At 47.2% G+C, this 24,149-nt stretch overlaps 1 protein-coding gene across 4 annotated transcripts in view; it reads right to left on the bottom strand.

Annotated features, from left to right (window-relative positions):
- Positions 1-892: 892 nt before the first annotated feature.
- Positions 893-24,149, bottom strand: part of VRK1 (VRK serine/threonine kinase 1) — a 65,248-nt gene continuing 41,991 nt past the window's right edge. For 2 of the 4 annotated variants that reach the window (XM_040975083.1, XM_040975085.1), the window contains exons 6-13: positions 23,403-23,511; positions 23,201-23,293; positions 21,189-21,321; positions 20,349-20,469; positions 19,565-19,623; positions 15,377-15,555; positions 7,870-7,960; positions 893-1,072 (exon numbers count right to left, since the gene is read on the bottom strand). In XM_040975083.1, the coding sequence (XP_040831017.1) occupies positions 1,041-1,072; positions 7,870-7,960; positions 15,377-15,555; positions 19,565-19,623; positions 20,349-20,469; positions 21,189-21,321; positions 23,201-23,293; positions 23,403-23,511 (817 nt within the window). In that variant the 3' untranslated portion in view covers positions 893-1,040. Of the gene's footprint in view, positions 1,073-6,081; positions 6,532-7,869; positions 7,961-15,376; positions 15,556-19,564; positions 19,624-20,348; positions 20,470-21,188; positions 21,322-23,200; positions 23,294-23,402; positions 23,512-24,149 lie in introns of those variants that run through there. The other 2 variants (XM_040975084.1, XM_040975082.1) reach the window with 2 other exon arrangements.

The following is a 24,149-nucleotide window of genomic DNA, read 5'->3' on the forward strand; positions in this document are numbered from 1 at the left end:
TACAGCTGGCCACCAGCTTCCTTGCAGCTTAGCTTGTGCCTTACGTAATTCTCATGGGACTGAACTTCCAAAAATACTTAGTTTCTCTCTACCAGATGTTACACTGATTCCACTTTGTTCATGTTCTTCTTCTTTTTAAAGATTTATTTATTTTGGGGGCCCAGCACAGTAGCTTAGTATATGCCATATGGGCACCAGTTCTAATCCTGGCTGCTCCACTTCCCTTGCAGCTCCCTGCTTGTGGCCTATGGAAAGATTTATTTTTCTTGGAAAGGCAGATATACAGAGACAAGGAGAGACAGAGAGGAAGATCTTGCTCCTGCTGGTTCACTCCCTAAGTAGCCACAACAGCTGGAGCTGAGACGATCCAAAGTCAGGAGTCAGGATCTTCTTCCAGGTCTCCCACGTGGGGGCAGGATCCCAAGGCTTCAGGCTGTCCTTGGCTGCTTTTCCACAACAGGGAGCTGGATGGATGGGTTGTGGAGTAGCCAGGATACAAACCGGCACCCAAATGGGATCCTGGCATGTGCAAGGCAAAGACTCTAGCCACTAGGCTACCGCACTGGGCCCTCTTTTCTTCTTCCCTCTCTGCCTTATATGACAGATGTCAAATAAAAGTTTATGGGGCAGAACAAAATCAATACAAACCAAACTTTAAGGTCACAATAAATCATATATTTGTATAAAGCAAACGAGATCTTTATGTTAAATTGTGCATTTTTTAAAAAGTGAAGACTGCCAAACATCTTTCTGGACGCTGGGAAATGTACATGATTAGCAAAATGCGAACCACGGTGCCTTTCCTTGTACGCACTGCAGTCTCCCGGCACAACGTGGCAGCGCCTCAACAGCAGCACCTCAGGATTCTGAAACTGCATAAATTAGCCTTTAATAAATCTCAAAAAGCCATTTATTTTCATTAAAAAGCTTAGGTTTTTCAAAGACAATACTATTTAACTATCACTCCCACAAGACGCACATGAAACCAAACACTCAGAAAAGCAAAGTCGGATGCGGGTGAGGTGTCCTCGGTGTCCGGCTCACTTCTGGACTCTCCTTCTCAGCTTTGAACCTTGAGGAAGAAATTTTAAAAATTAAAATCACTAATTGTTAACTTATAAAATCAAGAACAGAAACAAGTAACTTTGTGTCCTTATTACTACTTACAAATCAAACCGGATGATGTGTCTGCAGAGACGAGGGTTACCAGAAAAGCGCAACAACCGCTACCCCCAGAGTCCCGATGCTGTGTGAACTGTCACGGCTCAGAAGACACGCCAGTCTACACACTCGGCTAAAGAACACCTCCAGTCAACCCTGGCACGGAAGCCTCTCCTCACAGGGGCACACAGGACAGTGAGGGCCACACAGGACAGTGAACACGGAGGCCCTCACTCCGGGGAGGCCCTCACTCCGGGGAGGCAGCTACGAGAGCCCACTCACCGGGAAGGCGGGGGCACGCCCAGCAGCTGCTGCAGAAAGCCCGCCCCTGTGCACAGCACCACAGACTGGGCCAAGTTTTCTGGAAAAGGGGTTTAGTTATTTAACTAGAAACGCACTTTAAAACTAACCCTTTTTATTTCTCCAAGTTAATTTCAATTCAATTGCCATACAACTCAACTGAAGCAAACTTAAACTTATGTATTTTGTCCTCCACTTACAACAGATAGCCTACATATCAGGGTTGACTTAAAATTTGAGTTTTTTGCCTCAGTTTTTTAAGGTAATCTTATATTTAGACTATCACGCAATATATTTTTTAGGTTTAAACTTGAAGGATTTTAGAATTAATTCAGCAGAGAAAAATATGCTGTGATCCTGAGATTAACATAATGAGTTATCATAAAACTAAAGCCACAGCCCCTTTACAGAGACACAACCCCATCGATGACACAGCCACATCCACATGTGCTCACAGGCCCCCGCTCTGACATCACACTCACAATGACCGCGTCGATCCAGGGTCAAGGCTCCTTGTGGCAAGTGGCCAGCCCACGCCCCTGCAGGCTCTGCCACCTCTGCCCAGCCTTCTCCCTAACGGTCAATTCCGGTTGTTGAGAGCCAAAAGCAAACTTGTTTTCTGGAGTAAAAGGTCTAATCCCAACTCTGATGTATAAAATCAGATGCCTGAAAATAACGTAACTAAGTCCAAAATACTTCTCTATGATTTTACAATGCAAAATTAAGATATAAGTGAGACATTCCGTTGTAGGGTGTCCTTTAAAATAACTCTCCTGACCAGTCATGCTTTCCTTAAACAGTCCCCAGGAACGTCCCCAAAACACCGTCCTTCACAGGTACCCTCAGGAGCAGGAGGGACAAAGCATCCTTAGCCGAAGAAAATATCATGCCCACATTAACTAATTTTTAGTACAATTCTGAAATGCCGGTATGGAATTAAAATGCCAGAATATGCATTTTCTTATGGCTTATCATTTTGTGAGGGGAAAAATTACTTGCAGCAAATAACCAAATTTTCTCAATTGGTAAAAATTATGCCTTGCATAAAAATAAAAGGATTGGAGGCCTCTGTTCTTCCTGAAAGCCACCCCATCACCCCCTCTCTTTCTTTGAGAAAACCCACACAATACACATTTTGAAAGCTTTCAGAGTGTGTTCTTACACAATAGACCCCCAACTATTCAAAATGAGTTTAGGTGTATCAAGAAAATTATACACGTTTTTAAAATGGTCTAAATAGATATTAAAGGAAAGCTGCTCCCATTTTGCTCGGCACAGCATTCTGAAAGATCACACAGGGAGAAAAATCTCTTACCATATTGTAAACCATAAATTGTGTTTGAAAATAAAATTGTTAATGAAGAAACTGACATTTCTAAAGCTGCTGTTAGAGGCAGCCATTCTTGAAACACGTTTATGACACAGAATCTCAAAGCCCTCAACTCAGAATTCATGGGATTATATATTTCTTTAAAAAAAAAATCAAATTCACTAACATGCTTTCTTCTGTAAGTTCAAACTATCGCAAATACAGACTTCTCCCTACAGCCGCAGTACAGCCACAGCACAGCCGGCAGCTCTCCCTACAGCCACAGTTACAGCCGCAGTAGAGCCGCAGCACAGCCGGCAGCTCTCCCTACAGCCGCAGTTACAGCCGCAGTACAGCCGGCAGCTCTCCCTACAGCCGCAGTTACAGCCGCAGTACAGTCGCAGCACAGCCGGCAGCTCTCCCTACAGCCGCAGTTACAGCCGCAGTACAGCCGCAGTTACAGCCGCAGTACAGCCGGCAGCTCTCCCTACAGCCGCAGTACAGCCGCAGTTACAGCCGCAGTACAGCCGGCAGCTCTCCCTACAGCCACAGTTACAGCCGCAGTAGAGCCGCAGCACAGCCGGCAGCTCTCCCTACAGCCGCAGTACAGCCGCAGTTACAGCCGCAGTAGAGCCGCAGCACAGCCGGCAGCTCTCCCTACAGCAGCAGTACAGCCGCAGTTACAGCCGCAGTACAGCCGCAGTACAGCCGCAGCACAGCTGGCAGCTCTCCCTACAGCCGCAGTTACAGCCGCAGTAGAGCCGCAGCACAGCCGGCAGCTCTCCCTACAGCCGCAGTACAGCCGCAGTTACAGCCGCAGTACAGCCGGCAGCTCTCCCTACAGCCACAGTTACAGCCGCAGTAGAGCCGCAGCACAGCCGGCAGCTCTCCCTACAGCCGCAGTTACAGCCGCAGTTACAGCCGCAGTACAGCCGGCAGCTCTCCCTACAGCCGCAGTTACAGCCGCAGTTACAGCCGCAGCTCTCCCTACAGCCGCAGTTACAGCCGCAGTTACAGCCGCAGTACAGCCGCAGTACAGCCGCAGCACAGCTGGCAGCTCTCCCTACAGCCGCAGTTACAGCCGCAGTAGAGCCGCAGCACAGCCGGCAGCTCTCCCTACAGCCGCAGTACAGCCGCAGTTACAGCCGCAGCACAGCCGGCAGCTCTCCCTACAGCCACAGTTACAGCCGCAGTAGAGCCGCAGCACAGCCGGCAGCTCTCCCTACAGCCGCAGTTACAGCCGCAGTACAGCCGGCAGCTCTCCCTACAGCCGCAGTTACAGCCGCAGTACAGTCGCAGCACAGCCGGCAGCTCTCCCTACAGCCGCAGTTACAGCCGCAGTACAGCCGCAGTTACAGCCGCAGTACAGCCGGCAGCTCTCCCTACAGCCGCAGTACAGCCGCAGTTACAGCCGCAGTACAGCCGGCAGCTCTCCCTACAGCCACAGTTACAGCCGCAGTAGAGCCGCAGCACAGCCGGCAGCTCTCCCTACAGCCGCAGTACAGCCGCAGTTACAGCCGCAGTAGAGCCGCAGCACAGCCGGCAGCTCTCCCTACAGCAGCAGTACAGCCGCAGTTACAGCCGCAGTACAGCCGCAGTACAGCCGCAGCACAGCTGGCAGCTCTCCCTACAGCCGCAGTTACAGCCGCAGTAGAGCCGCAGCACAGCCGGCAGCTCTCCCTACAGCCGCAGTACAGCCGCAGTTACAGCCGCAGTACAGCCGGCAGCTCTCCCTACAGCCACAGTTACAGCCGCAGTAGAGCCGCAGCACAGCCGGCAGCTCTCCCTACAGCCGCAGTTACAGCCGCAGTTACAGCCGCAGTACAGCCGGCAGCTCTCCCTACAGCCGCAGTTACAGCCGCAGTTACAGCCGGCAGCTCTCCCTACAGCCGCAGTTACAGCCGCAGTTACAGCCGCAGTACAGCCGCAGTACAGCCGCAGCACAGCTGGCAGCTCTCCCTACAGCCGCAGTTACAGCCGCAGTAGAGCCGCAGCACAGCCGGCAGCTCTCCCTACAGCCGCAGTACAGCCGCAGTTACAGCCGCAGTACAGCCGGCAGCTCTCCCTACAGCCACAGTTACAGCCGCAGTAGAGCCGCAGCACAGCCGGCAGCTCTCCCTACAGCCGCAGTTACAGCCGCAGTTACAGCCGCAGTACAGCCGGCAGCTCTCCCTACAGCCGCAGTTACAGCCGCAGTTACAGCCGCAGTTACAGCCGGCAGCTCTCCCTACAGCCGCAGTTACAGCCGCAGTTACAGCCGCAGTACAGCCGCAGTACAGCCGCAGCACAGCTGGCAGCTCTCCCTACAGCCGCAGTTACAGCCGCAGTAGAGCCGCAGCACAGCCGGCAGCTCTCCCTACAGCCGCAGTACAGCCGCAGTTACAGCCGCAGCACAGCCGGCAGCTCTCCCTACAGCAGCAGTACAGCCGCAGTTACAGCCGCAGTACAGCCGGCAGCCTTTCCTTTCTGCTAGAAGCAGCAACATGTCACCATCTCATGGAATCTCTCGTTTTTGAATATTTTGATAGTATAATAATACCTTAATTAGCCTTGTACTTTGGAGGAAAAAAATGAATTGCAATGGGAAAATAAAAAGCATTCAAGAAATCCAATTAAGAGTTTATATGAATAAAGGAAAATTTGATTATTCTTTATTTTCTTAAAAAGTCAGTCTAGGGGCTGGCACTGCAGCACAGCAGGTAGAGCTGTCACCTGCGGGGCTGGCATCCCATGTGGATACTGATTTGAGTCATGGCTGCTCCTCCTCTGATCCGACTCCCTGCTAACGCATCTGAGAAAGCAGCAGCAGATGGCCTAGAGCCTCGGGTCCCTGCATCCACATGGGAGACCTCAGGGAAGCTCCTGGCAAGGTCAGGCCGAGCTGAGGCCACTGCGTCCGTTCGAGGAGCGACCCAGCAGATGGAAGACAGCGCTCTCCTTGTGTCTCTTCTTCCCAACCCCCGTCTCTCTAATTCTTTCAAATAAATAAGTAGCTTTTCAAAAACAAAACCACCCTACATTGTTCTGCTTCAAATATCTATGAGTTAGGGCAAAAATGCTGCCACTCGGGCAGCCACACTGTGAAACAGAGCAGCGCTGACAGCCCCGGCCTCCCGGTTCTCCAGCAGCTCCCGGCTCCCGCATCCTGGGAGCCCTGCCATCCACGTGGAGTCCCGGAAGCAGCTCTGGGTCCCTCGCTCTGGCATGCCCCAACTGGGACGTTGCAGGCATTTGGAAAGTAGTCCAATGGAAGGAAGACCTCTCTCCCCATATTGTTATGCTTTTGAGATGAAATGAAACATTTTTTAAAATATGAGTCTATTCTCTTTGTCATTAACAAGTAAGAAAAACAGGAATGTACTTTTTCCATAAGAAAACCATCAGTATGAGGGTCTCACATTAAAATCTTAGATTATAAAAAGCATTTTTTATATTCCATTAGAATTTAAAATCATTTTCTTCAAAATTAAGTCAGTCTGTTGCTCAGGAAATGGCCGCAAGCAGAGAAAAGCCACGAGTGTCTTCTCACGCCCAGCCGTGACCCCTTCTACCCAACAGGTGTCAGTGTGACCAGGACAAGGCAGAACTTGCCCGGTGAAAGCACCATCCGTAAATTTCACGGATTTCTTTTTCAAAGCAAAACTATTATCCTGTCCTTAAATATGCCCCTTGGTTTTGTTCCCACTCACTGTCAGAGCTGCTGCTGCTAGCCTCTGGCTGGGACATGCTGCGATGCATGGCTCCTTGGCAGTGCTCACTTCCTAGTAACAAGATGAGCAGACGGGAGGTCGGGGGGAAACGGCAGCAAATGGGTGGGCAGCAGGAAAATGGGACTGCTTCAAAAGCTTGATGAGGTTACAGAGACTCTGTTCAGACACGTCAAAATCTGGGTGAGTACAAAGAAACCTCAAGATGTTCTACACGTCATCTAGAATGAAGGAAATGCTACCGACATCATGGGGAAGTTGACTGTCTGAAAATGGAAACCTCTGCTTTGCACTAATCACACAGTGTGCCCGACAAGGGGATGTGAGAAACCGGCCTGCCCAATCGGGCGTCGGTGCTAAAACCAGTTACACTTGTTCATCGCAAATGAAATATGTCGTGATCAATAAAACAGAAAACATAGAAAAGAAAGACAGGCGACAGCTTTTCCGGTCATTGCTAAATGGTATGGTGGGCAGAACTGGACCTCTCTTCACTGAGTCAAGTAAACCATGTCCATGGAAACCCAGGTCAGTAACCGGTCATTTATGCTGTCCCCAAGGCCAACCCTGATTCAGCCTCTGCTTGCATCATCTCTGTTATCTTAGGAGGGCCCAGCGCCAAGGCTCAGTGGTTAACTCCTCGCCTTCCATGCACCAGGATCCCATATGGGTGTGGGTTCTGTCCCAGCTGCTCCACTTCCCATCCAGCTCCCTGCTTGTGGTCTGGAAAAGCAGTTGAGAACAGCCCAAAGCCTTGGGACCCTGCACCAGCGTGGGAGACCCGGAAGCTCCTGGCTCCTGGCTTTAAATCAGCTCAGCTCCAGCCATTTTGACCATTTTGGAAGTGAACCAGTGGATGGGAGATCTCTCTTTCTCTCTGTAAATCTGCCTTTCCAACAAAAAAAGAAATCTTACAAAAAACTATCTTCAGAATCAGTTTATAAGACATCAAAGCAATAACTTTACACTTTGCTTTTTGCTTCAAGTACTTTGCAAAGTGATAGTATGAAGCTTTAATTCCTTGCCACATAACTAGTTGAGAAGAACAGCAAAGCGGCCGACTTGCTGGGGAACAGCCAAGCAGCTGAGGGGATGTGGAGCGAGGCAGTCTCGAGCACATGAAGAGCCAGAGCTGTGAGTCAGGCTGAGCAGACGACACACTACATGCTCCACACAGCTGCCACAAACGCTCCAGGCCGCGGGTCCCTAACCTGCAGGATGAGGGCAGCTGCCCTGTCCCCACTGTATGCTGAGAAGGTCAGACAGCACCGCTGCGACACCGGGCACAGAGATGCTGCAATGAAAGCAAGATGCTGGGATGCAAACAATGAGCTCCTCCAGGGGAGGGAGTCTGCGCGCCCAGGGAGGAGCTGGGCGGACTGCTGTACTCACGGGTCTGCATGGGCTCCTCCGTCTGCGAGCTGGAGCACTCCATCTCTTCGACAACGGACACTGGACTTTCCTCCACTGCTTTTTTTCTCTTCTTACACATAAAATTCAAAAAGAGAAATAAAGGAACGTACAAAGTGATCATAGGTTAGTACATACACAAAAATTACATTTCTGAAAAAATGGAACTCAAAAATGTTCATTTTAACTCAAATTGTTACAAATACAGGACTAGCTCCTTCACCACAGGCCTCACCCATGAAGAAGCTGCAGCGTGCTGAAGCCCTGGGAAGGAACGGGGGGTGGGGGCGCAGGCACCAAAGCACACGCTGGCCTGGACGGCGGGGACACCTGTGCGGGTACCTCACGCAAGCTGCGTTTCCTCTCAGGACTGAGAAGGAAGACAACACCTTACCAACGAGCCCTCACCTCCCTCGGCCCAGGACACTGCCCGCCTGCGTTCCCAGCAAGGCTGCGTGCTGCAAGCAGGCAGCCAACACGCTTACTTCGCGGACAGACCAGCACCACGGAAGGTGAAATTCTACTGCTTAGCAGGTGACAGAAGACTACTGTAAATGTTTGTCTTCTGAGGTGGTTTTACTGAAGCATTAGGTAAGCGGGACATAAAGCCCTGGAAAGGAGCAGTGTGAAGCTCCCCTAGAACTCCAACACTGGAATTCCCGCTTCTCTCCGGCTTTTCTCCGTTTCTATTTTCGTAAGAACTTCATTTCAGGCGGATTCATAGTCAGGCGTGTTCAGATCCGCATTTGCATTCCGAGGCTCCGTGGGCACCTGCAGCCAGTCTGGAGCCTGTTCAGGGAGTCAGGACGTGGCCAAGAGGTCAGGCTCACAGCGTGGTGGCCTCGCCTGCATTCCTCAGAGGCCACTTGACAACGTCTTCTCGGCAGGCCTGCCTGAGCAGAGCTGAGGGCAACGCCCGCTCACAGGACAACGAGTTTTCTTCCACAGAGCCGACTGGGAGAGCCGGACTCTAATAAGCCATGCTACCCTAAAACCTCGAAACGGCCAGAGCTGTTTTCTCTGTGTGTCACGGCTAATCCCACCATCTCATCACAACATTCTTAAGGTGACTACGGAAGGGGCGGGGCCAGGGCAGCCACATAAAGAAAAGGCTCCCCTATGCCTAGGCGACACCTTGGCGACCTGACACGCCCTGAGAAGGCATTCACTTAGCAGATGTGCCTGCGCAGGGACTGCTGGTCACAATAGCTGTCAGGGCGGCGGTAACTTCATCTAAGTGACGAGAGGAGAGGCGAGCTCACATCTTTCTTCTCCAAAGTGTTGCTTCATGATTACCATCTAAACCCTGCTGGGCTGAACAGATTGGTTCGATAATTACATACAATAACTGCAGTGGGCAGGTAACCCTCAGCTGGCACAGGGCAGCTCCCCTGTGAGAGCTTCCATATGCAGACGGCACTGATGGAGTGCGTTAGGTACATGGTCCCCGCCGCTGCGCAGGCCTGATGAACGCCAGCCAGGACTCCAAGGTTAGCATGTCAGCAGATCTGTGATGCATTAGGCAGGAATAAGCACAGACACTTTTGTTCGTCCAGATCAAAATTAAGGAGGAATATTCCAGTACTACATTGCTTTCCATGCAGGAGAGAATGCATTTTCCAGCTTTTTGAGCGCAGATTTTTAAATGCTCATTATAAAAGGAGCTATCCAATACATTCCACCCCAAGAACCTAGTGCATTCATCTTGTTTTCAAGCTTATTTAATAAAAAGGAGCTTTCTTAATCTCCATGCAGGTAAATTACATAGAAATGAAAATCAGACAGTATTCAACCAACAAAAGAAACACCTGTGCTTTAAGCACTGCGTAGGTAAGGCAGTGCACTGCACCGAGCCACACTTCAGCCAGCCAGCTGCAGCTAACTCTACTGACAACATTATGCATTTTGGGCAGACAGTCCAACAGTCGATAAACCACCAATTAAGAGGCAAGACAAAACAAACTCTGCAAATTCAATAGTAGCTGAGTGCGTTATTCATTTTGTAAGGCAATAAATAAAATTTCAAACTGGCCACCGGCTTCTTCCTTCTCCGAGTCTTCAGGCCACATGCCCGACCTGCCCGGCACACACACATTGTTTGCACAAAAACAGAGTAACTTTACTAATCTCTCTCATCTACTCCTCTCCCAGGGGACTTTGCGTTTATAAATGAAACTGAAACACTGCACAACACACAATAACACAGACTGAACGGAGAACTTTTCCCTTCTAATTCAGCACAGCTAAAATACCTTCAAAAATTACTTTGATTTCAGAGTGTCAGCATACACATCACACGTGATATTAGCCGCTTCTCACGCCCAGGCAACACAGGAAGGCAGGCTGGCGAGGCACACTCAGGTTCACAACTGGCTACCGGGCTGCACTGCGCAGACTCACAGCTCTTTCAGCAGAAACCAATAAAAACTGTCAGAGGCCACAAGAGCATCTCCCTGCTTCCCCAGTCCAGCGTCCAAAGGCTGTCTTCCAATGGTGTCAACAGCATCTCAGAAGAGTCGCCAGCACACAGCCACACCCACAGCACAAGGGTACTCCGGCCATTGCCAAGTTCACAGGTTTACTTGGAACTCGGAATGTACAGCCTCCAACACTCCCACATTCAGTACCACGAGCGGGCGGAGAACAGGAGCTCCAATTACAAAGACCTAGGCAGGACTCCGCAATCCATCTTGCACTGCTTGCTTAAGGCCACTCGAAATCATCACACAAATCTATAATCTACAAATGATAATCACACTCCTTAATAAAAAACAGGACATTTGAAGAGACAGGACACATTTTCTATGCAGGCAAAGCAAACCAAAGGTTCTACATGGACATTTACCAATTTAGTAAATTTAGTTAACATTCCACTCCATGGACAGAAAGACACCAAGGAGAAGTTGCTGGCACGGCCCCCGGTGATGGCACAAGACTGGCACTCAGACATTCCTGCGGCGTGTCCTTCACTGCGCCTGCCACGAGGCCCCCGGCACCCAACAGCAGCTCCCAGCCCCCTCATCTGTCCTTCCACACAGCTTCCTCCGGAGCCTCCGTGCCCACAGCTGTGTCCTCCAGCACACCATCCCATCTTCCGTTTCTTTCCTACTGTGGGGAACTTCTGAAGTTCACAGAAAAATGGAATTAAGAAGCATTTTTATTTCAGTACAGACTGTTCTGAAACCCAAGGACTCTGGTGTTCCTCGTTTCCTGAGCCTTGCTGAGCGGAGTAGGTTGTTTTATCCAGAAGCATCTCGGGCTGCTGGATGGCTTCAGGTATTCAAGTTCTTCAAACATTGCGATATTTGAATGGGCATCAATAATTACAGACAGATTTTAAGAAAAGGTCAGATACAATTCGCAGGAAAAGAAAATTCAGGAAGTGGGTTAGGAAATGAATAAATGGACGGAGGAATCGGAATCAGAACAACCCCTAGAGGGCACCGGCGTGACTGCCCTTGCACATGCGCCCAGTGACCAAGCCATAACCAACAGGACTGCACAAGAGCTCGGGCCTCCAGCCACACGGAGCGAGGAACATCCCCACGTGTTTACCAAGCATCGTGGATGGCACTGCTCCAGACTTCATTCTCAAGGTGAAAACGCACTCTAAAACAGACTGAAGCACAAGAGTAAGCTCAGCCTTCATTCTAACATGAGACACATACACACGGTCAAGTCTACAACTGTCAGTCAGTCCTTACGTAAGCTCTGTTAGAAACCCTTTTGTGTTCCTTGAGTACTCTAAAATAATTGTGCAGGGCCTGGCGCAATAGCATAGTGGTTAAAGTCCTCACCTCTAAAGCACCAGGATCCCATATGGGCGCTGATTCTAATCCAGGCAGCCCTGCTTCCCATCCAGCTCCCTGCTTGCGGCCTGGGAAAGCAGTCAAGGACGACCCAAAGCCTTGGGACCCTGCACTCGTGTGGGAGACATGGAGGAGGTTCCTGGCTCCTGGTTTCAGATTGGCATAGTTCCAGCCATTGCGGCCACTTGGGGAGTGACCCATTGGATGGAAGATCTTCTCTGTCTCTCTTCCTCTCCGTATATCTGCCTTTCCAGTAAAAATAAATAAACCTTTTTAAAAATAATTGTGCAAAGCAATCACAATTTACATGGAATTTCACTCTTTAAAGCATCTTCACACATACATGCAGTGTGTCACAGCTTCATGCTTAACCACGGCTAATGGTTGATTCCGGTTTTGCTGCCGTTATTGGCCTTCTTATACTTTGCAGTCCAAAAGAAGTTTAATTCAAGTAAATCTTACTAAAATGCCTGCAAGACAGAGTTTTACAAAAGAACGTATTTGCAAACCTGGTTAAGAGCGGCGGCTGTGGCGGAGTAGGCTAATTCACCTCCTGGAACATGCATCCCATCTGGGAATGCTAGCTCAAGCCTGGCTGCTCAACTTTCAATCCAGCTTCCCGCTAATGCACTTGGGGACTCGGCGGATAGCGGCCCAGGAGCTTGGGTTCTTGCTACCCATATTGGAGACGTGATGGAGTCCTGGCTTCTAGCGTCAGCCTGAGTGCAAGCTGCTGCGGGCATGTGGGGAGCGAACCGACACGAGCTGCCATCATCCCTGTCCATCCCCCCTTTCCTGCTTCAATGTTGACATGAAGGCTGGAAGATCTGTCCTTATCAGTCCCACTTTCTCTCACTCTGACAAAACCGTGAAGAGTTAAGAGTTTACTATAACCATCTGAACGCAGGCACCTAAAGTTACTGTTAACTCATTCAAAAATGCCAAAAAATAATGATACATCTGAAAATTCAATCACAATAAATAAGTTAAAAGAAAACACTTTTTCTGCTTGGTTATCAGCACTGATTGCTAGTCCCAAAGCAATGTATATTTTTTTAGCAAACACACTGCTTTCACAGGGTAGGTATAATCTATCCAGTGGTTCCCTTTGGAGCATTTTGTTATACACTTGAGTCACTGGTTTGGGCCCAGTGTGATAGCCTAGTGGCTGAATCCTCACGTTCCATCTGCCAGGATCCCACAAGAGTACACCAGTTTGTATCCTCGCTGCTCCACTTCCCTTCCAACTCACTGCTTGTGCCCTAGAGAAGCAGTAAAGGATGGCCCAAAGCCTTAGGACACTGCACCTGCTCGGAAGATCCAGAAAAGGCCCCTGGCTCCTGCCTTCCAGTCAGCTCAGCTCTGGCCATTAAGGCCATCTAGAGACCGAACCAGAAGATGGAAGATCTTTGTCCTTCCTTCTCTCCGGAAATCTGCCTTTCCAAAGATAAATTTAAAGAAAAAAAATCAGGACATATATTGACTTTATTGCATTCAAAATCCGGAAAAAGAATCAATCAAAAAAAGGGGATATACCATTGAACTTATCTGGACATTAAGAGGCTGGACTCTACGCTGGGCATATGCTTGCAATGAAGGATCTCAACTGAACTTGAACTGTGGTTACGCAACAAAGTGGAGGAATCCACCATGGGGGAAGGGTTATGGGGGGAATCCCAGTACCTATAAAACTGTATCACATAAAACAATGTTATTAACAATAAAAAACAAAGTTAATGTAAAAAAAAGGATATATATGAGGGAAAAAAGCAACAAAGACACCAGTTGGGTGTTAACTAACTAATCGATATACAGTACACAATGAACAAGAAAACTACAAAATCTAACATAGGACACAGTTTCTGAGAAGTCAGGAGGGTTTATTTACACAAGAAGATTCTAATTAACTCCAAATGTTTATATACACAAATAGGTAAATTTATAAGTTTCAGGTTCGGCGTACTAACCTAGTGACTAAAGCTAAGGGCATCTACAGTTTACTTGAGGAAAAAGTTTTACATCTTAAAAAAAAAAAGAAAAAGAATGCAGAAAGGCTGAAAAAAAGATCAATTTCTTTTTGATACAAATGGCTGTATGTCAGCAGTGAGTACAGAAAAGGTAGTAAGCTAACGGAGCAGAGCCCTTCTCCCCGCGCCGGCTGGAGCCGTAAGCTGCACTCGGGCAGGGACGATCCACTAGCGGGTCTGCAGCAAGCTGACCTGAGCGTGCAGCCATGGGGGGGCGAGGGGGGGCCACAGATGTTGGCTCTGCAGCAAGCTGACCTGAGCGTGCAGCCATGGGGGGCGAGGGGGGTCCACAGATGTTGGCTCTGCAGCAAGCTGACCTGTTGTGGCTCAAGTCAGCCAGGACGCAGACATGGCCTCTCCTCCCACTGCCACTCCCGGCGGCAGGGCCAAGGCAAGAAGAGGTGCTCCCTGCCAGAGACCCCTCCCCTCAACCAGCGACACTTCAGACAGAAACACGGAGCCAAGTGGCCTTAAATCTCAACAAGGCGAGCCTGTCTTCAGCAGCAAGATGCAGGCTGTTACACGCATGCATGCTTGCAAATAAGTTTACTATTTTTCTGGAACATTTGACTCACTGCCATCATTTCATTTCAAACCTCTACGTGGTTTGAAACCTACTTGTGGTCCACAGAAATGAAGCAAATGCAATTAAGACAGAACTTGTGATAGCAAGAAATACACAGATGAAGGTGGTAATTTCAGATTCTGTAATGGAATTACAGAGACCTGCTATTTGCCTAAGAAAGTTCAATTCATGATCCAATTTTGAAATCCCTATCTCCTCTGTAAGTTAAAAAGACCTAACAAAATAATATTCTTTTCTGATTTTAAAACAAAAAAAAAATGTTAAACTATTTTTCCTATTGCTTGGAATATGAGATTTCCTAAGAATTCTGAAATTTACAGAGCAAAACAGTTAATAAAAATATTTTTCAGAAAATAGCTTTCTTAACCCACATAAAAACAGCTAACACATTTTACTAGATAACTTCAGATTATAAAGGAAACCAGTTAATTATTACAAGCAGTTAATAATAAGTAAATAAGGGATGCATGTCTATAAAATCCACATTTTAAGATGGTATGAAGAGTTTTTTCTCGCCTACACAATATTTCTACCTTGAGTTTATTATTTCTTAACATTTCTCTCCAAAAACTGAAATTCCTTATAGTCACAAATATGCTCATGGGGCAAAGTGACGTTCAAGTGGCAGGCACACCACACCATCCATGCAAGCAACTTCCTAATGGGGAAGCACTCCGACCGTCTCCACAAACCAGGAAGCCCTCGGAGGGGACCTGGGAGGAAGGGCGTGCGCTCCTCCCCGAGTGCCCCATCAGATGCCCTCCCTCCCCGAGTGCCCCATCAGATGCCCTCCCTCCCCGAGTGCCCCATCAGATGCCCTCCCTCCCCGAGTGCCCCATCAGATGCCCTCAGCACAGATTAGCACCAATTCAAATCACTCTAAGAACTCAGTCATTTGCTGAGTGTAAGATATACACAAACATTTATTTTCCTATAATTTCTTTACACTGTTCTGATATAGAGGAGTTGAGTTATATTGTCCAGCAAGCTGTTATTTTGCTCACACAGCTACTGGCTCCAGCTTCCTGAAACTAGTAACTGCTGCGATGGCAACCGCAGTGACTCACCTTGGACACCTGCTTTGCTCTCAGATCTCCGTTCTCCACAACGCTGAGCCCCAGTTTGCCGTCATCCTTACTTCCTATAGCTTTTAGTCCTTGCAGGAGAATTTCTCGTAAATTCTCATAGGGAGGCTTTTCAGTATAGTCCAGTAACTTCACTGTCTCCAAGTACTTAGCAATTTCACCTAAAAATGACCAAATCATTTCATAAAATTCAATCACAAGCCCATCTTCTAATGACTGATCTTATCTCATCTTCTAATGACTCACAGAATCAGGTTAGAATGAAACAGTTAAAATCATTTCAAAAATATGACTGCAAATTCGGGAATCAACAAATAAGTCAAACTTTTTAAGATAAATGTACAAACACTTTCATAACTGTGAACAATAAGACGGAACACATAATTAAATATGCATTAAAAACAATCATTTAAAGCTATGAAAAACAAAAAGGACCTAAAATAAATATTGTGAGAGTAAAACGTGTCTGATTATAATGAGTATATCAAGCCACAGAAGACATCAGTTGTATGGCTCATGACTGTGTTCTTTGTATAAATGAGGGGAAAAAACAAAAACCAGGATAAGAAAGGGAAAGAAACAAGACTGGTTTTCCCATGACGGAAAAACGCTCTGGACGCTAACAAGGGCTGTTGTGCACTGCGGCAGGCCCACTGGCCAACACCCACGCCTGCCTGTTGGCTGATGACACACACACTCTGCCCACTGCCGGGGGTGCAGTGCGTGGCCTGTCACTGTCACCGCGCCAGCCCAGCAGCCCCAAGCCTGACTCCTGCCCTAAACTGCCCCTCCTTCTTCCCTAGGGATCCCTCTAGCTCCTCAGCCCCGAACCACAGCCCACCCATCAGAAGACACGGTCGGTGCCACTGTCACACGGCCACATTCACGCATGCAAGAACAGCCATAGGTTCTCCAAACTCATCCCAAACTACTGCTTTCCTCCTTGATGACTGAGGCCCAGAGAAAGCACAGCACAAACACCACACAGTGCCGGCCAGACACTGAACTCCCCTGGAGCCGGAGAGCCGACTCCTGCCACCTCAACGCTTCCATTCATGTCACACAGTCCTGGGTGCTTTCAACCAGTACAAAGAGCAGGAGGGAAGAGAAGGCACAAGGAGTGGGACAAACAGCATGAGAGTGCACATAAAACCTACACAATCTATAAAAACTACCAGAGTCAGAAAAGTTAGCAAGATTACAAGATGTAAAACAAACAGAAACCCAACTAACTCAGTTCTATAGAAAAGCAATATGGAAAATCAAAATTTTAAAAGCTACCACTTAAAATAGCATCAAAAAGCTTCAAATATCTAACAAGTAAAATAAAATGAGTGAGATTTTTGTTGAGACTGTAAATAGCTCAGAGGAATTTTAAGACCAAACTTCATCCCACTTTAGTGAGGCAGAAGACTTAACAAAACATGCAATGTTGGGGCCTCAACCAGTCTAGTTGTCAGTGCCCCAACTAGTCTAGTTGTCAGTGCCCCCAACCAGTCTAGTTCCAGCAACCCATGTGGGCAGGGGGGATTGTATGTGTGGGTGTTGGTACATGTGACTCACAAGGTTAGGGTCAGAAATGCCAAGACCCCAAAATATCAAAGTAGAAAATCAAGTTTAAAGAAAACAGTACTAATCTACAAACTACCAGGAATCACGACCTAAAACAAAGCTACCATGAGACAGTATAGCTCAACAATGGATGGGCAAAACACAGTGGTATCCACATGTGGCACAGTGGTTAAGGCATGACTCCTTTTGGGCTGCCTGTGTTAACAGTCCAAGCTCTGTTCCTAACTCCAGCTTCCAGCTAACACAGATCCCAGAGTCCCAGCTCTGTTCCTAACTCCAGCTTCCAGCTAACACAGACCCCAGAGTCCCAGCTCTGTTCCTAACTCCAGCCTCCAGCTGACACAGACCCCAGAAGGCAGCTTTCCAAGGTGGAGGCCTAGATAGAAATTTCCAGTCCCTGCATTCAGCCAGGCTCAGACTAGTTGTGCAGATAGTTAGGAAATGAACCAGCAAACAGAAGTTAATTATTTTTAAAAATCTGACAAGAAAGAATAGATTAAAGAGTCCAAAAACAGATTCACAGACCCACATTTGATTTAGGACACAGGAAGCACCAATGGAAAACACTGGTCCTTTCAGCAACAGCTGTGGGCACCAACTGGGTACAAATTGGAAAGTAAAGAAGGAAATGGACCCTCCAAGGCCAGTGCTTGTAATGCCAGCATCCCACATGGGCGCTGATTCGGGTCCAAACTGCCTCCATTCTGATCCAGCTCCTGCTAATACGCCTAGTGAAGGATGGCCCAACGGCTTGTGCCCTGCACCCACGTGGGAGACAAGGAAGAAGCTCCTGGCTTCTGGCTTTGGCCTGGCCCGGCTATCACCACTGTATCCATTTGGGGACTGAACCAGACATTCAATATGTACAGCTTTGTGTCTGTCACTCTCATCTTAAGAAGGTGGTTTAAAACAGTTTATGATTTTAAGAATCATTACTTACATAGAAAATAATTACATTTGTTAAATAATACAATGGAATCTTGATGTTTCATGTAATAGAAGTGTTCCAACTTGCTTCCTGTTTGACAACCAAGGAATATAAAGACCCGTTCTTCTCTTCCTCTTAACTCTGCCTTTCAAATAAAATAAATCTTGAAAAAAAAGAAATAACTCTCTACTCTTATTATACATTATATATAAAGTATTATATGTAAATTATGTCTGTATGTATAATTAGCAATCTGTTAGTGCCAAAAATTGGAAACCCAAGAGCAGGATAAATAAACACTGGTCTATTAGTAGAATGGAAGACTATACTGAATTCAAAAGGAACAAACTACTGCCAGACCTATCATCATGATGTTGAATTTCAAATTTAATACTGAGTCCAAGAAAAAAAAAGACAAGGATTTCTATCTACTTCATTCCTATAAATTCAAAAACAGTCGCGCTGGCAGTGAAGCCAGAGGCTCCCGCTCAGTGAGCGCACAGGGCACTGCTGGGAAGACCATAGTGCACTTGTTGACGTGAGAGGCAGACTGCAGTCCCCAACAGCGTAAGGTGGAGGTAGACCTCCTGAAACAGGGAAGCAGAGCAAGCTGGAAAAGGCTTCTAGGGGCTGGTGCGATGGTTCAATGGGCAAATTCTACACCTGCAAATGCCAGCCTCCCCATGGGCGCTAATTCATATCCCAGCTGCCCACTTCCCATACTGTTCCCTGCTTCTAGCTTAGGAAAACAGAGGCTGGCACAAAGCCTAAGGATCCTGCACCTGGGTGGGAGACCTGAAAGAAGCTCCTGGCTTCAGATTGGCTCAGCTCTGGCCACTGTGACCATTGGGGAATGACCTAGTGGACGGAAGATCTTTCTGTGTCTCTTAACTATTTCCACACTAAGTCCCTGTTCCTCCCTCTCTGTGGCCTCCCCAGCTGAGACAGTGACGGGCGCCTAACCTCCCTCCAGGCTCCTGTAGTCCCTCCTGACCCCCAACCGACACTAGAAAGATCCCCTCAAGAGAACGGAACACGCATGTCACTCTTCTCCCCGAAACCCAGCACTCATTCAGAGCAAAGGCTCCGCCTCACGGCCGACAGAGAGGACGCGCTCCTCAAGGCCACAGGCACGATGCCCTTGCCCCAGCTGCCCTTGCCAGCCCTGCCAGGACTCCCTCCTCTTTCCTGTAACACCCCGGCGAGGTGGTCCCTGGTCTCTAAAACCCAGGCCTCTTTTGCCCTCCATCCCCACACCCCAGTTCTATTCCCCGATTTATTCTTCTTCCACAGAACTAATCACACACCTCACTGTAAAGTTCACTCATTCTCTGTCCCTCCCAGCTAAAATGTTAGTTTCAGGGGTCTTTAATTGATGCGTTCAATGATATATAACTAATGCCTACTTGCTGACACAAAATTGAGTCTCAATAAATAGGTAAGAGAATGAATGAAACTTGCATTCTTTGCTGAAAATACTTAGTAACTGAATCAGACTCAATTACTCAACAGCTCGCCTTTGGGATCAAGCAGGCTTTCCTACAATGATCCCACTGAACGCCAGGTTCTCACGGACAGCCCGTACGCGCCCCACCTCTTCCCTAACACCCTCCCACACTTCCTGAGGCAACAGGACACAACTCTATGCATTTTTAAGAAACTTTTCCTACCTGGCTTGTTTTTATCAGGAAAACATTTGTCCATCAAACCTGCAATATTTTCTCTGTACCTGTTGGAATTAAAGAATGAGACACTATGTGAAGCTGAATGTCACACTACTAATATCTTCATTATTATTAATATCTAACCAGAACAAACACCACACTAAGCAGCCTTTTATTACATCCTAAACATGACAGTCTTCTAAAGTGAGCAGGGCCCAGCACCTCGGCACAGCACATTAAGCTGCCAGCTGCGATGCCAGCAACCAATCTACAGGCAGCAGTCCCAGCTCCAGCTACTCAGCCTCAGCTCCAGCTTCCTGCTCACACACCTGAGAAGGCAGGGAAGGCAGCCCAAGAGCCTGAGTCCCTGCCATCCACACAGGACAGCAAGACACCGCTCCTGGTTTCAACCAGGCTCACACCCGGCTCACACCTGGCTCACACCTGGCTCACACCCGGCTCACACCTGGCTCACACCTGGCTCACACCCGGCTCACACCCGGCTCACACCTGGCTCACACCTGGCTCACACCTGGTTCACACCTCGCTTTTGTCAGGCAATATTCTAGCTGGTGCAAGATCAACTGACTCGTCATTCTGCCTTTCATGTTAATAAATCTTTTTTAAAAATAATAAAATAAATTGAACAAAAAAGAATTTTAGTGTTTTATAAGCATTTTCTTATTTCTATACTAATATCAGGTAAAAATACAATTCTTCAGAGAAATTCTAACTACATTTTCTTTATCCTGACTTTGCCCCAAATCATTTATTTTAGGTTCTCCTTTACCTAATTTTGCAATCTCTGACATAGTTAGGATCTTTCAAATTATCCTCCCAAGGAAGACGACCACTAAGCCACTGGATCATGCAGTATCCGAGGATCTCCAGATCACCACGTCTCGAGGGAGCTACAAACACAAACACATGAGGCATACTGAGACAATGCTTAGGAGCCAAGTTCAAGTACATTTAAGTCCAAACCAAGTCTATGTTATCACAAAATTTTGACTGCATTTAATCAAAATTTTTTGATTAACACTGGGTAGTATCTAAAAAATACTACATATAATCAATAATTTATTTTAAAATTCCAACTGGTTTCAAACTAAAACTCTTAGTCTAGGAAGTGAATTATAAAACAATGACACATTTAATATTGCCCTCAGATTATTCTGAAATACTTAAAGTGCTGCATATTATAAAGAAGTTAAAAATACTGGGAGGTTAAGATCTTTTGGTGTTGTACACCAGAAAACAAAATGACTGCTAAAGAAACAAGCTAACTTAGCATGTAACAAGATAGAAGCCATCTGACACAAAACCACGTTGCATCAGAAATGTACAGGTTTTCAAAAAAACAGACACATTCTGCTTAAGCAAAATCAAGTAGAAAGAAACCCTGCTAGCAGCTGCAATAATGACCCCTGAGGTTTCCTGAGAGCGGGAGGAAGGATGGGAGAGGGAACAGCAGACGGCCCTGTTATGTGACTATGTGACCTGGACCGCGTCCCCATCTCCAGGTCTTAAGCTGCTAACTTATCTACGGATTTTTACGTAATTCAGAACTGGGTAGAACTTGGTGAAAAGTATTAGCAATGCGCCTCTTCCCTGGACAACGCTGACATACCCACGCCCTTGTGCGCATCAATACTGGTGAACTCCAGGGTCCCGTCATGGCACCTTTTGGGGTCTTCCTTGTACTCCTTATGGACTCCATCTGGGCAGTAGCGATAAGCAAGGCCGTAATCTACCAAGTACACCTACAAATTTCCAAGCAAGACAAATTGAAGCCAAATCATTAAAGCACAGAAACCAAATACTGTCATGGGGATGCAGCAAGACCAGACTATACTCCAACTTTCTAAACACGTGAGACCCAAAGTCCAAGCAACAACAAATACTGAGCTCTGAAGGGCTGTTTGCAAAAAGGCTAACCCGCCACGTGACTCATTCAGACAGCCTCACCTGACTTACACACTCGCTGGGCAAGTCTGTACTATCCTTGTAATTACTCTTTTGCTCAACTTGTGCAAGAATTATATATCTGATACTTTCTCATACAAAAATGTTCAAAACAAAACTAAACATCAAACGGATGTAATCCCGTCACCACTTTCCACTGAGAGCTCACCCCATCCAGGACGAGGGACACACTGAGGGGACGAGGGGCCACAGTCCAGCTCTGGCTTTTCACTGCTTTTTTTTTTAATATTTATTTATTTTTATTGGAAAGTCAGATATACAGAGAGGAGGAGAGACAGGGGAAGATCTTTCGTCTGATGATTCACTCCCCAAGAGACCCCCAATGGCCGATCAGAAGCCATGAGCCAGGAACTTCCTCCAGGTCTCCCACGCAGGTGCAGGGTCCCAAATACTAACTTACTCCATAAAATATTCCAGAAGAATGTTTAGGTGAGTCCTTTACCTACATTTAAATACTATTTGTTAAAGTCAAGTCTTCATAATTAAAACTGAATTTAATATTATATCCACAAATATCTACCAGCACATACATGTAGGTCTGGTTAGCACACAAAGTAATTCTAGCTTGCTTCTTCTCCACAGCCACACACTACAGCTTCTTCTGGTAACTGTGACACGGAGGCAGCTGTGCACGGGAGGAAGCCAGCACGCAGAGACAACACTGAAACACAGCCCTAACAGAGCACGTGCTGAAGGGTGACTGAGCCACACACTGCCTGCAGACCAAGGCCAAACACAAACTGTCATCAGTCTCATTAACAGCAGCCTTCGTGTCCAGGTTCTGAACTACTTCTTTCTGCAAGAGAACACCTCCGACAGGATGGCTGAGCAGAGCCGAGGGCACCGTGCCCGCCTGTCCCACATGCACACAAGCACTGCCACTTCCTGCTGTATCACCACAACTGATTAGGCAAGACAGAAAGAAAACAATACAGAACACCCACACAAAATTAGACAAAGTGCCACTGATAACACACTGCTTTTTTTTAAGCACTATTTTCCACGCCCCTCAGTGGAGCGGCGTGGAGCAGCTGTGGGTGCCAGCTACCCCCTACTTGCCCACAGGCAGAGGACACTGCACATCCCTGCGCTCCACCTAAACTGACCCAGACGAAGGCAGAACACCAGAAACAAGCTTTTTTTTTTCTTTCCTTAGAAAATATATTACACAAGAAATGTAATAAACTTTTAAAAAAAACGCACATGGGAATTCTAAACAGTAAGCGTGTACAGACTTAAGTACTGATCTGAATAATCAACATGTTAAAGACCAAATTTTCCAAGTAACAGAACACTTACACTTGATGGATTCCTTGAACAAAGGAAATAAAAAAATGACAAGCAGACAGGCAAACATAATTCATTGGTGTACTATATAATTTTAAGCTTCCACTCCCAAAAAGCTATTTGAAATTCATTTTGTATCACAAGTACTTCTCCTGAATATTATTTAGAGCAAAATAGCCAACTTGATAAAGTGCCAACAAACAGCATCAAAAAGGAGAATGTTAACTAGATAAAAGTGTCAAGAAGAAATATTATTATTACGAAATCTACTTCAAAAACTGAAACTTGTGCACAGGTTCAAAAGTTCAAAGCAGCCACACCTGCTTTCCCGCAGCCCCTGAGAGAGCGGAGCTAAGGCTGCGGACCCACCTGGTCGGGGTTCCTGTAGCTCAGGAGCAGGTTCGAGGCCTTGATGTCTCCGTGCACATACTCGTGTTCATGAATGTACTCCAGGGTATCCAGCTGCGGAGCGTCACACAGGACAAGTCAGTGCAGTACCCAACACCCACCAGCAGAGGACCGAGCTCCCGCGGGCCAGCCCTGACTATTCAAAAACCGGCACATAGCTCACAATTCTTAAGCTTAGCTGCAAGACAGTTTTCCGAGAAAACCTTCTGGCATTTGCTTCGTATATTTTCTGAAGGTCACTCCCAAAGCGATCCATTATCATAAACCTGTAACTGAAGACAAACAAGAAAAGTCAATGAACATAATATAAGTGAGAAAAACCCACTTGGCAATGAGTAATCTTTCAGAGTAATTTGTTCCAAGGTAAAGTTTAGTAAGTTAGCATTCTGAAGCAAAGCAGGGAAACGTGAGCATCCGACACTCGGCCCCGCCTGCTGTGTGTCCTTGTACCGGGGGCCTCCCCTCCTGCTGCCAACACTCCCCGCAGACGATCCGAGAGCCACCCACAGGAACAGAAAACAAGCGCAGCGAGAACAGCACTAATTTTTCTCAGGAAGTTAATTATTTTTCTGGATATTAGCTTCCATCCTATAGTAATCTTTTTCTATTTTAAAAGTGCATTTCAGCAGTATCAACAAAACAGACTGCCGAGAAATGACGCTGACAGCAGAGACTCGCTCAAAATCGCTCAACGGTGAGAGAGCAGAGTAAGTCAGAGACCAGCGGCAAGACAGGAAGAACAAACACCTGGCGACAATGTGAAGGTTTTTTGTTCTGTGAAAAACCAGTCGTGTCGCCTTGGCTAAGTCCCACTGTCTCTGTGGGCAGCAGCACTCGCCTTTCCTCAAGCCTTCCCAGCACGCAGGTCAGGAGACCCAGTGCGTGTGCTGCGCATCGCAGCAGGTACTCG

The sequence above is a fragment of the Ochotona curzoniae genome, unplaced genomic scaffold, assembly GCF_017591425.1.
Source record: "Ochotona curzoniae isolate NIBS_2020 unplaced genomic scaffold, NIBS_Ocur_1.0 contig_2688, whole genome shotgun sequence".
Classification (NCBI taxonomy): Eukaryota; Metazoa; Chordata; class Mammalia; order Lagomorpha; family Ochotonidae; genus Ochotona; species Ochotona curzoniae.